This window comes from Vitis vinifera, chromosome 7, assembly GCF_030704535.1.
Source record: "Vitis vinifera cultivar Pinot Noir 40024 chromosome 7, ASM3070453v1".
In the NCBI taxonomy this organism is placed as follows: Eukaryota; Viridiplantae; Streptophyta; class Magnoliopsida; order Vitales; family Vitaceae; genus Vitis; species Vitis vinifera.
The window spans coordinates 31083661-31102650 of NC_081811.1; the positions used below are offsets into that span (position 1 = coordinate 31083661).

The 18990-nt window shown below is 27.9% G+C and overlaps 1 protein-coding gene across 1 annotated transcript; it reads left to right on the plus strand.

Annotated features, from left to right (window-relative positions):
- The first annotated feature begins 3982 nt into the window (after window positions 1-3982).
- On the plus strand, window positions 3983-5825 carry LOC100263046 (VQ motif-containing protein 31). Its single transcript, XM_010654742.3, has 2 exons — window positions 3983-4069; window positions 5081-5825. Exon 2 carries the CDS (start codon window positions 5119-5121, stop codon window positions 5680-5682), a length of 564 nt encoding a protein of 187 aa, XP_010653044.1. The 5' UTR covers window positions 3983-4069; window positions 5081-5118; the 3' UTR covers window positions 5683-5825.
- Window positions 5826-18990: the final 13165 nt, after the last annotated feature.

Sequence of the window (18990 nt, forward strand, 5' to 3'; positions counted from 1 at the left end):
TTCGTAAGTCCACAGTCTTTCGCCCAATGACTCTCCTTTGATGTTTAACACTTAAACAATGGAAGTTTAGACAATGGAGGCTAAGGCTCTATGGAAGGTAAATAATAAATCAAAGAAGCTTGAAACTTTAAACAATAGGGGATATTTATAGAGTTCTTACTAGGTGTAAGTGACTTGAACTTACCTTAAGCTTAGATCACTTAATTTAGCAAAAAAAGGGTCATAATTAATTAATTAATCAATTAACCTAATTTAGAGATGTTGTTTACTAATCCCTACACAACTATGCATAGTAACCAAAATACTCTTATGCACATAAGGGATCCAAGTCTAGTCAAAAGATCCTATTCACTAACCCCTATGCAACTATGCACAGTAACGAAAATAAGCTTAAGCACATAAATAAATTAAAAACCAATTTGATCCTTATAAACCATGTCATCAAGGTATATGAGCTTGAGCAGGGACTACCATGATCCATAGGATAATATCGACTTTCTCAAAATCCAATTTTGAAGTTGACTTAATATTTCATTATAGAGAGTCAAATGACATAACAATAAGACATTAAGTGTTCAAATTTGTGACTTGCTATAAGTTGTATATTGTCTTCTCATGAATTGGTATCTATAATTTAAAAATGTGAAAACTATCAACTTCTCAAAATTACTTTTACCATCCTTTAATTACAGATTCTCCTATAATATGATCAACTGATATATCATGACTTACAAAGAGCTTACGTCAAGTTACAGTTAAAAAACTATTATGCTCATAATTTACCTAAACATACTTTCTTAGGATCACCCATGAGAACAAATTATCTCAAATTGAAGAGATATTATGATTTCTCTATTGAAAATACCTATTACTATCGACTTCCAATTATAGTCATTAGTCTAGAATACTCATAAAATATATTGCATGGAACAAGAATAGACAAATAAAAACGATACTGGAATATAATTGAATAAATAATAAATTCCAATATTTTTTATATTATGTCATACTTTTAAAGGTTCCATTCTAACAAAAAAAAAAAAAAAAAAGTTCTAATTTCAATATTAAGTTTTCTTAAAAGTCAAAGTTATTTCTATAAAAGGGTTCATTTCATTCACATCTTTTAATTTTTATAGTAAATACACTTGATCATAATTGATTTCAAATTTTATAGATGACCCTCTTGTAAGCAGATGGAGAATATTTTTTCTTTTCTTTGTCAGAGACTTGAAAAGAGAAAAATTCTCTTTACTTTCCCATTCTCCACATTGCTTGCAAAGTAGTAGAAAGTAGACCGACATAATTAATTATTGCGTGTATGAACTGTTGTATGTTCTGGGTTCAAATGGTATCAGAGCCATTTTTTGCTTGAGAACCGAGTGGTGTTACGAGTTGATTTCAAATTTTATTGATGACACTCTTGTAAATATATTTCTATATAAAATTTAATTTTTAGAGAATTGTTAAACTACATACCTAAAATCTTTCTACCTAATATTTTTCTAAAATATGAATTTTATAAATGAAATACATTTATAAGGGTATTAATCAAAATTTAAAATCAATGATGACTAAATGCATTTAGCCTAAATTTTAAGGGTGTAAATGAAATTAACCCTCTTATAAAATTACCCATATGATACAAAAAGCTTTATCAAGCTTCAAAAGAAAAGGAAAAAAAAAAGTTTTTGACCAATCAATGAGAGAAAATCGGGAATGGGCCGAAATATAATTTTGGGGGATCCATAACTTTTGGGTCTGGCCCAAAAGTAATGGCCAATTGAGACCCATTACGGTTCTAGAGGCCCATCTGGTTCGTAGTTGGGTTGGGTTAGCGGACGAGTGCCTCCAGTGTGCGCTTGTGAGTCAATGCGCCCATGAATTTGGCACCATGGGCCATGGACCAACCTTGGATGAAGTGTTCCTAAATTTAAAAATAAAATAAAATAAAATTATATATTAAATAGAAATAAAGCTGGGTTGCGCCACTGGAGTTTGGCAATGATCCATGGAAAATAAGAATTTATGGATAAATTTTTATAAAACAATGACATGAACTATTTTTTTTCCGCTTCTGTGGCATCATTTTAGTTCCTTCAAAGAAATATAATTGTAATTTAAAAAAAAATAAAAATTATAGAGTAACTATTTTATGTAATAACTATGATTTTTTTATTTTATAAATTAATACCAGATTCAAAGTCTCTTAATGCATGGTCAATGTTAGACTAGACAAGCAAAGAGTTAAGATCAATTCTCCAAAGAGCTCTCTAAAGGGATATAATTGATACCTAAAACGAGAAAAAAGAAAGGAAAATTAAAAATTTTGGGTATGTTCAGTAATTATTTTCGAGAATAATTTTATGTTCTTTAGGAAAAAAAAAAAGGTTTGACAACCAAAAACTATTTTCTATTTTTTGTTATTAAAAACATAAAACAAAGTGTTTTTAGAGAATATTTTTTAGTTATTTTATACTATTTTCACTTGTTTTATGATGATTGTTTAAAAAAAAAATCCTATAAACATATAAGATTAATGATTAAAAATAAGACATTAAACACAAAAATTATTTGTAAAACATATTTAAAAATATTAAAAATAGGTTAAAAATATTTTAGGTTTTCAAACAGACTTTTGTTTTATAAAATACCAGATAACAGTTTTAAAAAACTATTTTTCAAAATTGTTTTTAAGAATAGTTTTCTATTTTCTACAACAAAAAAATTGGAAAATACATTTGACAACCAAAAACTATTTTATGTTTTCTGTCATCAGAAAATAGAAAAAATTGGTCTTGTTCGGTAACTGTTTTTGAAAACGGTTCTGAAAAATAGTTTTTTAAGAACGGTTTTTGAAAAATGTTTTATGATGTTTTGTAAAACAAAAGTCCATTTGGGAACCTAAATTGTTTTTAACTCGTTTTTAAAATTTTTAAATATGTTTTAAAAATAATTTTTATGTCCACAACTTTATTTTTAATCATTATATATGTTTGTATAATTATTTTTTAAAATAACTCTAAAAAAATAAGTGAAAACAACTAAAAAATGTTTTTTAAAAAATACTATGTTTTCTATTTTCTAAGATTAGAAAACAGAAAACAGTTTCTAGTTGTCAAATGTGTTTTTCAATTTTTTTGAAACAGAAAACTGTTCTTAAAAACAGTTCTCAAATGGGGTTAAGTGTTTTTGGAGAATATCTTTTAGTTATTTTCACTTGTTTTTTGAGACCTATTTTTAAAAAATAATTATACAAACATATTTAAAAATGTTAAAAATAGGCTAAAAGCATTTTAGGTTTTCAAATAGATTTTTGTTATACAAAACATCATAGAACAATTTTCAAAATCTATTTGTTAAAAATTATTTTTCAGAATTATTTTAAAAAATAGTTATCAAACAAGACCTTTATCTCTCATATGATTGTTCTTGAAAAAAAAAATAAAGTAAAAAATTTTAAATTATTGAAAAATGTATTTTCCTACAACTTTTTTTTAATGAATATGATTTTTATTATTATTTACCTTTTTTTTTAACGGTACTCAAATATAAAAAACTTTTTTTTTGAGAGCTTTTATTTATTTATTTTTTTTTTAAAAGTCATATATAATAAATTTATTCATTAATATAATTATAAAATTAAGAGTATTTATATTATGAGCTTATCGAAATAAGCTGGGAAATTGAATGGACAAATTTAAGGGGAGTAGTAATAAATAATCGGTCAAAGAGACAGCTATTAATACAAGGGATGCATGTTAATTACAACAAAGAAAGACGTGATGTATAACTGATAAATGCGAAAGCCAGACTTTTCCAATTCCTGGGGTTACATTTTCTTTCCATTTTAACTGCCATCTCTCCTTTCCCTACTTAAACCCCACCTCCTATTTTCATTTCATCTCATTTCTCTCTTTTCCCTTCCAATTCTCTCCTCTTTCTTCTTCTTCTCCCTCCCCCACCTTCCCCACTTCCCCCCACCCTTTTTTTATTCTTTTCTCCCTTGAATCCAATCCAACTTCCTCCTCTTCTTCTTGAGTCAGCCCCGGTCATTGGAAGGCCTTTTAAGGTTTGTTTCTTTTCCTTTCTTTATTTTTTAATATATACATTGAATTAGAAGTGATTTTAGATATGGAATTTGTAATTGTTAGTTGTGGGATGATGATAATTGTTCCTTATGAATTAGTATTGGTGATTAGAATGACTTGTTTAATTCATTTAGTTCGGTAATTTAATAATATATCTTAAATGGTGTTTGACTTATAACTGAATAGAAAAAATTAAAATATTTGATGTTTTCTATTAGATTAAAGGTGACTTGTTGATATCAACTTATATAATTAAAATGAACTTATTATCAACATGTTCAATTCAATTATATTAGTTGATATCAAAATGTTACTTTTAACTTAATAGAAAAAGTAAAATGTTTTGACTTTTTTTATTTAATCAAAAAGCAAACATTACCTTAATCTTCACTTTTTTTTTTTTTTAGTAATTTAATCTTGAATTTGTCCCCATTAACAATTAGGTATAACTATTTATATGTATTTGATCTGACAATGACATTTCTTTTTTTGTTATCTTAAAAAAAGACGTTCCAACTTGAGTTGTACCAAAATGCAAAAGAATAAAAAACAAATAGGCCAAAAATGTATAGACGCGTTGCATATTGGCCAAGATTCATAGATAGTCAAGTTCGAAACCGATTTATATCACAATCAACGTAACAAAAACTACCCAATGGCATTATACAAAGGTTAAAAAAATGGCCATAAGGCATATATGGTCAAAAGAAAAACAGGTAAGCCAGCCAAGCCTAGCACTTTGGACCGGAAAATTCAACCACTATGCTAAATTTGAACAGGTTTTACAGGTAGGAGCAAGAATGACCTACCTTCATGTCCCCATCATTCACCCTTTTATGGTATAAAACACAATAGTGATGCCTAACTGTTATATATCTATCAATTTCCATATTGTATGGGTAGGGTGATGTGAGGATGATGAACTCCATCGTCCCCCCAACTGATCATTTGATGCTGGTGGGATCAACATCTGTAAGTGTGTCTGCTTGTAGGTCCTGATCAGCGTGAAGGACCTGAAAAAGGGCGTCCAATGGGGGTGATGGAGGAAGGAGCGGGGGGTTCCAAACCATCAATGACATATGTGCAGGCAGACACAAGCAATTTCCGGGAGGTTGTTCAACGCCTGACGGGCCCTTCACACACCGATAATGATCAAGGTGGGGGGGCAGCGGCCAAGGGAGTGGTGGGTGTGAAAAGGCCGGCGTTCAAGCTCCATGAGAGGAGGCAGTACACGAGGACAAAGCTGGAGATAGTGAAACCTCCCTCACCTGATTTTCATGTTGATCATCATCATCAGCAGCAGCAGCAGCTGAACTTCTCCCCTTACCCTTCCCCTTCCAGTCATGTTGATTTTCATGTTGTACGAAGCCCTCTAGGCACGCCGTCTTCGATTTTCTCTAGGCTGTCGATAGTGGAAGAGGAAGAGGAAGATGCAGGGATGGTGCCGGTTTTGAACAGGGAAGAGGAAGAGAAGGCGATAAGAGAGAGGCGGTTTTATCTGCATCCTTCGCCCAGGTCTAAACCAGGATTCACTGAACCCGAGTTGCTTACCTTGTTTCCTCTGACCTCCCCCAAAACAAGCGATGGATCTTGAGGGTTTTTACGCCGTTGTTTCAACTTTCAACCCAATGTAGGAATGTTGTGTAAGTGATGAACAAAGTGTCAGCTATTGTACTATTACTAATTCATTTCCAGTGTGATTTTGATTCCATTTAATGCAACATGCCTTCACGTTAAGGATGACACCGCCCTTCAAATTAAAACCCTTCACAATTCCGCATTTTTCATGTGAGTTCCTACTCGATGAGGGTTGGTTTTTATTTTTTTTTTATGAAAACTTATTTTTATTGAAAAAGTTGAATCTACCACTTATTTTTAAACATAAAATAAAATAAAAAATAAAAATTAAATTGACTCATTTTTTTAAGAAAAAACAAAGTTTGTTAAAACCGAATTTAGCTTTAGGGTTTACGTTACTTATTAAGAAAGCACCATAAGATAGCACCTCTTTGAGGCTTAAACAAATCTTTATTAAATAAGTAGAGGGAATTAAAACATTTAATCAATAAATTATGAATACCGCAAAATGATAATACAAGTGTACACGAAATAATGCAAAAACAAATTACAAGAATATATACAAATAGTGCATAAAATGATTCATTAGAAGGGTTCTATTATTTTAAATATCATAATATAATTTCAAGAAAATTTCAAAGAATTTATTTATATTAACAACAATTTCAAATTAGTGATTTGAATTTATTTCTTTCACAAGACTTTAATTTATTCATAAGAGATTTGATTTTTGTTGAAATTTTACTTGAAAGGCTTTTTCTTGTATTTTATTAAAAAAATATATATTGGGTACAATTTTATTTGAAAAAAAAAATTTTGAATTTGATTTTATTGACAAGAAAATACTTTTTCATTTACTTTGTTAAGAATTTATTGAGTTTCATTTGGGTAAATTCCATAAAAGAATTTAGGTGTATGTTTGGTTCGAAAAAAAAAAAAAAGAGGTAAATTAAGAAAATAGAAAAAAAAGGTAAAAGGAAAGAAAAATAAAAAAAAATCAATTTAAAAATAATAAATTATTTTTATATATTTATTTTAACAATATTCTATAAGGATTAAATAATTTCAGAATGCATAATATTTTTAATTAATTTTAATTATATTTATTTTTTTCATACTTTTTATTATAAAACAAAAAAAAAATCATTTTTTTGTTTAAATCTATGAAAAGGAACTTAGGCACACATGATATAAACGTGCGGTTGGGGCTCAACTTGAAGGATCGAACTACCTCATTCCCACTCAACCTAGACCACTTGGCAAGGATCCTCTGTGGTATCCAACACCAGCCAACAAATGGTTGATTTCCATTTTATAATATTATCTCTTTTGAAATAATTTCATATTAATGTGTGAAAATGAGTCCATTCCAGCCTCCACTACCAATCTACGTCAGAGTAGAAGTCATTGAGGTCTGACTCGTTAAAGCACAACTACCTTTCAAGCCTAAGAGAAGTGCGTGTGTGTGTGTAAGTTCTATTTAATTTAATTATACAGGCTAAGTGTCATTTGGATATGCTGTTTTTATTAATTCCTATATAGACCACAAAAACTCTTTAGGACTTACCTTTAAAAATATAATAGATTTAAAAACTATTCAAAATAAAAAGTAATTTTTTAAGGATATAAGGTGAATTTATATATATAATGTAAAAATTACTAATATTTTTTATTTTTATTTAAAGAAAATAGAAAATGTAAGTTTATCCAAATAAGCACTAAATTAATTATTTTTTATAATAATAAAAAAAATATTTTTTATAAATCTTCACCTATCTAATTCTGAAGTGATTAATAATAAACATTATATTAATCCAATATATCTTTTTAAAGTACTTCATCTTCTTATCCATTTCCATTAAAATGGAATAAAGAGTTCATTAATTGCCATCAATAATAAAATAAAAAAATATTAAAAATATAATTTACAAATTTTAAAACTTAAAAGCTAAAATATATATAAAAAATTGAAAACAAACTAATTCAACTTAATTATATGCCAAAGAGTCCTTTTTTGTAAAAATCAATTTTAAGCAATATATGATGACGAAAATGATTAAAAAAAAAAAAAAGGAGATTGAGAAAAGAAAATGCAAACTCTTGTATAGGGATTCGATAAACCGCTTATGTTCATTCTCTTCAAACTCTTAATCAAGTGAGGGTTCCACTAATTACAAGATTTGAACCACAAGCCTTCAATGAGTACATTTGGATTCCAAGGTTTTCGTGAACCCGTATAACACTTCAAGTGATTTGCCTTACTTGAAAACCTTTTCTTACAAGAATAAAGGAAGATAAATTTATAAGCTTCAAACCTAGTAGCAAAAGTGGACCAAGTTCCAAACCCATTACAAAAATAAAATTTCTCCTAAGCATAAGGAATCCAAACCTAATGGCATCGGTCCAAATCATAAATGCAAGCCAAAAAAAAATGGCCCAAGCAAAAGCCCACGAACAAACAGTCTAAGTCAAAAAGCTAGGCCTAACACCTATGCCCTTCCAATCTCCCAACCTCAACCCTTTATAATTATGAAATGAATCCATGATGTAGAGCATATACCTATAGCCTTTTTTTTGAACTAGATTTAAAGAAGGGAACTTATTTAGAACACGCCCTAACCATTTCAAACCTAGATTTGAATCTTGCAAAGATCCAAACTCCCAACTGACCAGGTGGTTGAAACTTAAATGTCCCTCTGGGTTTTTTCCATTTTCACTCCCTAAAGACAGCATCTCAAGCGAAATCTACACACTTAGCAAAAAAAATTGAGACATTACTTCCATAGAATTTAGAATTTATGGGTCCCAACCCCACATGGGCATTGAGAGCTCCAAACAATAAACCACAAAGCCAACAAACAACAGTCTAAATGAAAATCAAAATAAAAACCTCTAAGTTGAAAATATAAAGAACCTTTTTTTCATTAGAGACCCCATTTTCAATCAAGTCAGCCCTAGCCAAAGTGAGCCACAACCAAAACTTGATGATCTCATTTCCCCTGAATTTAACGAGATGATCAGAAAATTTCTTGAGTAAACGTGAATATTGCCCTTTGAAATGATATGGATAATGTTTGCCATCCTTATAGGAATCATCTTTGTAGTTGAGCTTGCTATTCTTTTTCCCCATTTTGCTACCAAAAAACCCTAATGTTCATTTTCTCTTTCTACATTTTTAGAGAGAGAAACTCTCTCCATATTAGTATAAGATATTCTTTAAGCTTTGAAAAGTGAACTTGAAATGATTAACTTAACTTGAATCGTTAGTGACTTTAACTTTCTTCTGTGATCATTAAAACTTGATCAAGAGAACAATTGGACTAACAAAATAAAATATTAATTCTCACCCCAAAATAATCTCTTTCTTTTTTGTTTATTTTTTTTTTTTATCTTGTAGATTTTTTTTTCTATATCTATCATTCTTGTTAAATTTTTTAAATGCTTAATTAAAGAAAATAAAAATATGATATCAAAATTAAAATTAAAAACTATATATGTAGATATATTAGTTTGCACAACAAACCAATCTCTTTCTTTTTTATTTATTTTTTTATATTGTATATTTTTCTTCTATATCTAACTTTCTAGTTTTTTAATATTTAGCTTTATTAAAAAAGGTTAAAGAAAATGTGAAATAGAATATAACACAAGGTAAATACTCTATAACCTAAAAGTATTTTAATTCTTTCCTAATACCAATTTGTTTAAAAAAATACTAAAATTTAAAAGTAATCTTTAAAAAATTATATAAAATTTTGTTAAGGTTCCGGCTATACCAACCTAAAGGTAATCACTTTAGGGGGTATGAATAAGATGATGGTTACTTTTGGTAAATTTAAACTTAGAGAATGCAAGAGACAATATAAACAATAATATGATAAAAAATATATATATATAAACAACTACAAGTAAATAAAGAAAGTAGAAAAGAGAGAAATGCAAACTCAAGATTTATAGCAGTTTAACCTAATCCCAATCTACATCCACTCGCTTCTAACTTCAATCCCAAACTTGAGATTCCACTATACAAGGCTTCTAAGTCAAGTCTTTTAGCTTTACACTTGGATTGATCAGCTCCAATGGGCACTTACAATTTTCCTTAAGAGATGTCTCACTCTTAAACAACCCAAGTGATACCTCGTACTTGACAAACACTTTATATTTTTCTCTCAAGTGATACCTTATACTTGAACTCAACTCACAAGATATATAATAAAAGATTTGATAGGAATAAAATTCCTAGTTTATAGTTTGGCATAATGGAATATAAGGAAACTAGGATTGAATGGTATACTAAGTTAAGATACAAGGTTGAAAACAAGTACACTTTAAAAACACTTTTCCAATGCTTATATTGTTGGTATCTTAGATCTATGCACTATGAAAGCAATACCAATTTTTTTTTAAAAAAAATTGATTTTTACTGTTAAAATGCTAACCTTTAAGTTTGGAAGTTCCAAAACCTTAAGTTATAAGTGTTAAAGATGACCTTGAAAGCCTAGAGATCTTCCACTTGATGACTTGTCTTTGAGCCTTAGCATAGAAATGGTGGAAATCTTTGAAGGTGGAAGCTAGGGTTGTCACGCCCCAAGACCCACTCCAAGGGCGTGACCGTCATTTCACACCTCAAACCCGAAGGCTTAAAGTGTAACCTGACTCAAACAATCATATTGTAACTGGAAGTAATCAATTACTAAATATCTGTTCAGAGTAGCGGAATAAAATTCTAAAATCTTCAAAACTTAACTTTAAAACTAAGCATCCATCAACCAAAATCCATTATCCAATAGATTGCAAACTCAAATAATTTAAGTGCTAACAAAATTTTCATAATCTCCAAATCTCAACTTCAAAATATCATAAAAAAAATATTTAAAAGCTCAATATCTAAATAACTTCCAAAAACCAAATAATCCAAATGAACATAAACTTATAAGCTAACAATGTCCAAAAATAACATTCTAAGCAAAATCCTAATGATGACTATTTCCCGACCTAGCCATCACTCCTCATCCGAACTAAGGGTACCTGGAAAAAAAAATATCAACAAAGGGAATGAGCTCAAAGCCCAATAAGAAACATTAATGCAGTCCATGGATCAAATATTTCAAGTTCACTTGCAAAATATGAGATATTATAACCAATTATTTTCACAAATCTTTGAGTCAGTTTTGCCAATACATTCAAAACTTTTAATTGTACACTTTCATTTCCGATTCAAGCATTTTCATATCAAATTCAATCAAAACATTCAAATTATTTATTTACTCTGGTCATCAAACATCAAATGATGCCCAATTAGGTGAGACTTTTCAAATAAGTGGCTAGCCTCAAATTGTTCCTTTAAGGTGGACGGAACCAAACATTACTAGTACTAGTAACCTCTAACCAAACCCCTAGAAGCTAGGGTTCAAATTATATCTTGTTGACAAGGGCCAAAAAGTCATAAGTCAACTATTATTTTCCGTTGACAAGGACCAAACAAACCAGAGTCAAACATTTATTTCAATTATTCAAAGTTGCAAAACATAATATCTCCACATTTCTCTGTTGTAAACAAAATATAAGGTTCTAACATACTTTTCATGCAAAATATATTTGATCCATGCATAAAACGAATAATAACTCAAAATGTTTCCAAATGATGTATATAAAAATTTGTTTCTAAAAAATAATAACTGTATTAATTTCCCTTACCTTAAAAGAAGTCCTAAAAAACTTTGGAGAAAAATAATCCTGAAAATCTACTTTTCACCTAACAAAATATATAAGAGAAATAATCATTACTATTTATCTAAAATTATAGGTTTGACAATCCTAAAATTTTAGGTATTCAAATTAATGTTTTTAATTATGAAAGATAATTTAATCTATTCTTATTTTAGAAAAATTAATAAATTTCTAATTTATATAAAACTTAATTTTTATTTTCAATTTATTTCTTAGGACACAACATAATTTAATTAAACTACAATTTATTTCACTAATTAAATTTTATGATACTTATTTACTTAATATTTATCATTAATATAATTATAATACTATAAATTTAACTAAATTGTATTTGACCTTATTTATTTATACATAGTTCATTTTACCACTTTCATATTTTCCAAACACAACTACCATAACACTCACACAATTATTATTGTAATACATATATAAATATGTACATACCATCCACCCACTCACACACTCCACATGCATGCCTCATATTATTAATAATATTATTATTTTCATCCACCACTCACACACTCCACATGCATGTCTTTTATTATTATAAATATTATTATTTTCCTCATTCCTCTATCTTTCAGTTCCCACACGCATGCAACTTTTTTTTTTCTTTTTTTTTTCTACCATTTTTCTATCTTCTAGTGCACACACGTTCTCTTTTTTTTTTTTTTCACCATTTTTCTATCTTCTAGTGCACAAACGTTCCTTTTTTTTTTTTCTTAATATTTTCTAATCCTTCATCCACAAATAACAATATATTTATTTACTCTTTTTTTTTTAAAATAAAATAAAATTAACCCTAGCCTAAAATCGAAACCTTCCAAGGAATCTTTTTTTTTTTCATCTAAAAAAACTTAAGATCTCCCAATTTCCAACAATAAATCAAAATATTAAATTTTCACTATTTTGATATTAAAACGAATTAAAAAATAAAATAAACTAACCCTAATCTAGATTTAGGTTTTCCAAAAGATATCTAATGTGTTTGAAATTAACCAATGAATCTAAAATATTAAACTAGGGGTTAAAATCTTACCTATAGAGATCTGTTCTTCAAACCCTGAAATCCGATTCTAACCTTACTTTTTTTGGAATTCTGCGAACAGGAACACTATTCAGAAAAGAACAAGAAGAATAGAATTTCTAATTTATACCTACGGTATTTATTCGTAAAATTACATTTTTACCTATATTCCATTTTATTAAATTAATTAATTAATTAATTAATTAATTATTATTAATAATTTCCTAAATTACCCTTAAAAAAAAAACTTGGGCGTTACAAGGGCTCTCTCTAGAACATAAGGGAGAATGGTGGATGACTAAAACCCAAACCTTATAAGGGGTATTTCTAGGGTTTCTATTGGGCTTAAGTGACTTGAGTCCATCTTAGACCTGAGTCACTTAATCTAGCCTAAAAAGGATCCTAATTGTTTAATTAATTAACCTAACAAAGTTGTAATCAATCAATTATCCTAGTCTAAAGATGTTGTCCACTAATTTTTGTGCAACCTTACGTAATTACCAAAATGTCTTTATACACATAAGTGAACCAAGAGCTAATCTAACATTATAAATTGTATCAACTAGTATATGAGTTTGAACGAGGTCCATAGGACCTGTAGGAGAGTATTAGTTCTCTTAGAATCCAATTCTAAAGTTGACTCAACTTCCCACTACATAGAATCAATGACACTTCAGTGCCCTATGTATATTACGATAAGACACTAAGTGCTCAAGCCCATGACTTGTTATCTAATGTATATAGTTTCCTCATGAACTGATGTTTGTAATTGAACAAAGTGAAAACTATAGCCTCTCAAGATTACCTCTACCCTCCTTGAGTTTCAGATCCTCCTATAATGTGATTAATTGACATATCTTAACTCACTAAAGCTAATGTCAAATTCCATTTAAGAACTACTATGACCATAATTTACTTAAATACACATCCTTAGGATCACATAAGAGACACATTGTCTTAATTATATGAGTTATCATGGTGCTTTTATTGAAAATACTTGTTGCTAACGACTTCCATAAATAATGACTCAATTCATAGGAAATATATGATTACCTTACCCATAGGTCAAAGTCACTACTAACTTTGCCAATCTCTCAAGGTTAAGAGTTAGTAGCTTAGTGTAATACTAATGACAACTTGATAGCCCTACATCATGACTCATCATAGGTCCTCTACAATGTGTATTTGTACACAATAGTGCACTTATCATGGTAAACTCATCTTAATGGCTAAGATTAGTCACCCCTCAAATTAGTAGATAGTGCACTCTAACCTTTAATGGCTTGCCTTGTAGGGACCTTGAATTTCTCCATTCTTTATCCTAGGTTTAAGTTAGGTACATAAACATTCCCTAGGGCTCCAAATCCTAGAACCAGAAGCATAAAAATACAATTTTATTAATAGGATCTTAAAGAACAATGCTATAGAAAACTTTACTTGTGATTTGGGCATCCCTAAATCAATTCCACATGGTAAATAAGATGTATGAAATATCCAGAAATCTCATACACCCAAGATTTTCCATGTGATGACTCTGACCACGATCTTGACACTCAAAAGGGTGGGCAATGGAAATGAGGAAGCTTCGACTCTCTCTTTCTCTCTCTGGAAGCGGAAGATGACTCTCTCATAAGAGTGATGGAAACCTTAAATCTTATGTGAGTATTTATAGAGTTCTTGTACTGAGTTTTATTGACTTGAGCCCATATGAGCTTGGGTCACTTAGCCTAAAACGAGTACTAATTGATTAATTAACCACACCAGGTCATCTAATGAATTAATTAGCTCAATCCAAAAACCTTGTTCATTATTTCCTATGCAACCTTACGTAATTACCAAAACGCCTTTATGCACAAAAGTGAACCTAAAGCCAATCCAACCCACATAATCTATGTCATCATGGTATATGAGCTCAGAACGAAGACCATCGGGACCTATAGGAATACCAACTCTCTTAGAATCCAATTCTAAAGTTGATTCAATATTTCATTACAGAGAATCAACTACACTCAAGTACCTTATCTAAATAAAAACGAGATGAAGTTTGGGTTTGTGGCTTATTATCCACTACATGTAAACTCCCCATGAACACCCATTTAAATTTTTTTTTAGAACTTTTAGGTCTTTATTTTATTTTTTTTTCTTTTTAGTTTTTTTAGCAATTTTTAGTTATTTTGTAAGAGAGGTTTTATAATAAAAGTTTCTTACACTTTCTTTCATTTTCCTTCATTTTGTTATCAACTAAACATGTTAAGTAGAGTAGGTTTCACGAACATGAGTGGTTAGATTTTATTTTTTGAAGGAAGAAAGACCTAGAGTCAAGATCTATGATGGATTAGTCACTTGAAGCTAAGATTGAAAGGTAATTTTGATTTAATTGATTAATTAATAAATTTAGAAAAATATTCTCTTTTAATTGCCTTGAAAGAGGAATATGATGGAATCTTAATTGATTCACCGAATGCTTGATATTAGATTAGATGAGATCATGTAGCTTCATTATAAGATCTATTAGAAGGTAGTTAAAGATGAATTGAGATTAATTGTGAATAATTAATCAATAAAATTAGGATTTCTAATTTGAGATTTTAATGGCTTTAGATTTGAAGTTAAATCAAATATCGATTTACGTGAGATTTTAAGATTTTCAACCTAACTTGATGAATAATGGATCTTGATGACATTTTCACCATAAAAATTTATTTCTAGTGAATTCTAAATCTGAGAACTTTTTCATTGATAAATTTTACTCTAATTTCAGTTAATTTGATCTTTTCACTTATATTCATATTTTCTTAATTTTCATTTATAATTTTTCACCATCTCATTCTTTTTATCATCATCTCAATTCTCACCATTTTCGCTCTTGATTGTCAAATACATTCATCATCCTAGTGGATGATACCTAAAACCATTACATTATCGTAATTTTTGTTAAAAACCATTTTTTATCAAGAAAAAGTTACTTTAGCATAATTTAATTAGTTTGTAATTTGTTTTGATATGAAAAACGACACAAATTCATTGATCACCAAGGCTTCCAAACCAAATCTTCAAGCTTTACACTTTGATTAACCTACTCCAATAACCACTTACAATTTTCCTTAAGAGAGATGTTTTACTCTTAAATTTCCCCAATGATATCTCACACTTGGCAAACACTAATTGATACCCCACACTTAAGCTCACCTAACAAGGTATACAAAAAAAAATGATAGGAATATAACTCCTAATTTACCATTTGACATGATAAAATGAAATGAACTAGGGTTGAATGGTGCATTAAGATGAAATGTAAGTTTGAAAGCAAGTGCACTCCAAAAATATTCCCTCAAGGCTAAAATAATATTCAAGAGTGATTTATAACTCTTTCTTCTATCAATATAAGAAGTTTAAAGTCTTTAGAAAGAAGTTGAAAAACCAAACTAACTATTAGACACAATTTAGGTTCAACAGTCAATCAACTACTATTTGTTGAGGTTACCATTGCTCAATTGTCTCAACCAATTCTCAATTGGTTGAGGTTTAGCCTTGACTAGTTGATGTTTTGCCTGGACTAGTTGAAACAAGGTTCTACTAGTTTTGAGCATTTTTTTTCTCCTCGACCAATTGACTAATCGACTCAATCGGTTCTTTGTACCTCAACTAGTTACATTAAAAAATGTATCTTTAAGATTGGATTAAGGTCAAGAAACCTGAACCAATAACTCCTTAACCTTTAAAAGGTTTTAACCACATTAAAACTTAGGTTTTTCTTCAATTCAATTTTTCATCCAATTTATAAAAGAATTGAAAATAATTTAATACTTCAATTATTTTAGGTGCTTAAGTAAGAGTGAAATACATCATTTTGATCATTAATTTAACTCTAGATTATTAAGAGTGAAAGACAAATGGTCTTGATTGATTTTCTCTTTGAGGTCTTCTCCCTTATCTTGATTTTCCTTTTACTTCATTTATCTTTATAATTGACACTTTAAAAATTTTCTTACCTAAACACACTAATGATAAATTATTAATTTTCAAACCTTATTTTATTATCATTAAAATCGAGATTAATCAAACTTTGATTTTACAAATTTTAGTCATGACTTGTAATTTTCACTTTTCTATGCTCATTTACTTTCCTTTTCCATAACTTCACTCAATTTTGTTTTTTATTTATCATGAATTCACCGTGAATCACCCACAAAGCACACATGATATCATATTTATGAGAAAGTTAAATAAAAAAACTACACAATAAAATAAATAAATAAATAAAACAGATGAGATTATTTTGTGTTAGGAATTAATATTTTATTTTTAAGGTTAATTTCATTCATATCCCTTGAGATTTTGACTAAATACATCTAATTTTTATAGATTTGAAATTTTATCATGCACCTCCCTTCTTTTGAGTGAGAAGGGGATGAGTGAAAATAAGAAATAAAAAAGATAAGGAAGATATTGTATTTAGTCAAAACCTTAAGGGAGGTCAATAAAATTAATCCTTTATTTTTATAAATTTAGTTTTTAAGTTTTAAAAATTTTAAATTTTAATTGTATTTTCTATATTTTTTATTATATTGTTCTCAATAATTAACTCCTTTTTATTATGTTTTTAATGGAAATAGATAAGAAGATGAGGTGTTTTAAAAGGAACATGACGGATTATTAGGCTTGAGGATTGGACAAATTTTTTTGCTTGGTGTGATCCACATCCAATTTGATATCTCTCTATTTTATCTTAATTTTTTTACAAAATTATTTCAAAGACATGATATTAATAAAGTAACTTAAATCATATTTAAATATAAAGATTTGTAAATAAATTATTTCTTATGTCAATCATTTTATTTGTATTGTTTGATAACATTCTCTACTTACATTTCGGATTATATTGATAGGATGTTATTGGGTCATGATCCATGAAAGCAAGCTTCCAAGAAGCTTCCATAAGTGTCCTCTTCTACATTCACATATATAATAATAATCTAGTGTCTTCCTACTATTGAACCTTGAGCTCTAATCCATTTTAACTATCATGAAATACATTTTATTTTTATTTGTTATTTTTTTTAATGTGAAATATTGTAAGAATAATTTACATACAAAGAAATAGAACATAAAAAATAAAAAAACACACACACACATCAATCTTAGGTTAAAGGGTTTTTTTTTTAATAGATTTAAATTTTTAAGTATAAGATAAAATAATTATTTTACAATTGATTTTATATTTGCAAACTATATTTTAAAAATATTTTTATTAAAATTTAATCAAATTTAAATTATATTAAAAAATGTAATGCTGACAACTCCAATGTAAAATCATAAATATACACACTTTTTTTTTAATGGAAATTATTTTTGAATTAATTAATTAAAATGATGAAATAATCTCCATATTTGTGAATCTAATATTTTTTATATTTTTAATTAAAAAGTAATCCATTTTGACATAAAAACTATTTCAAATACTTGTTTTTTTATTTAAAAAAAAACTTAGCTTTTCAAGAAAATAATGAAGGCATTTTTATCAAAATATGATAAAAAAATGATGAAGAGTTAGATTACTAAAATTGGATTTTCATTGGCCTTTTAATCCAACAACCTTTTATTTTTCCGCATTATATCAAACATAAAATGTCCATTTGGAAAGTCAACATTTTATGTTTTTTTTTTTGGGTCAATCTTGTGGAATTATTTTTCTTTGGTATGTTCTTAAAAAAAGATGGTATAATTACAAAATAGTAAAATTCATATATGTTTAATTAGAATTTTTCCTTCTCACAAATTTGCAAAATTTTCTTGACATGTGAATATTTACAACCACGTGCTAAAAACATTAGTTTCAAATTTGTATAATCAATTAAATCAAATACTTAAAAAAATGTTATTTGATAAATCAATTTAATGATTTCCATATTTGGTAGTAATTTTTAAAAATGTTTTTAGTATTTTTAACACTTAAATAATAAAATTTTTTAAATGTTAAAAAAATTAGAAGCGTTTCCTAAAATCATTGTTAAACGGGTCCTTAATAATTTAATTTAAGTTATTTAGTAGATTAAATATATTTAATAAAATAATGTAATATTATAACTCTATGTTAAAAATAGCTTTTAAGTATTAAGTTAAAATAAAATCTCGATTTTATTTTATTATATATCTAATATGAATATATTGTATGTATTTTATTTTCATAAATAATGGTGAATATTAGTTAAAATTAATAAGGAAAAATGTCTTAATTTGATAATTAAAAAAAAGTTAATTTTACTAAATAACTTTAATAAATAAGTCTTAAATAAATAATTTAAGAATAATTTAACTTCAAATCATCTTAATTAATTAAGAAATAAGTATTAAATTTTCCTAATCATCACTAATTAATATAAAGGAAAACTCAAAATCATGTATTGTGTGGTAATAAGGAAGTTTGATTAATAATTTAAAAAAAATATATTTTAACAACATTATCTCACATATCAATAGTTTTTATTTTTATAGAAAAAAAATTGAAATGCATATTAAAAATAAAAATAAAAATAAAACCGAAAGTTCTATAAATAATGTGAG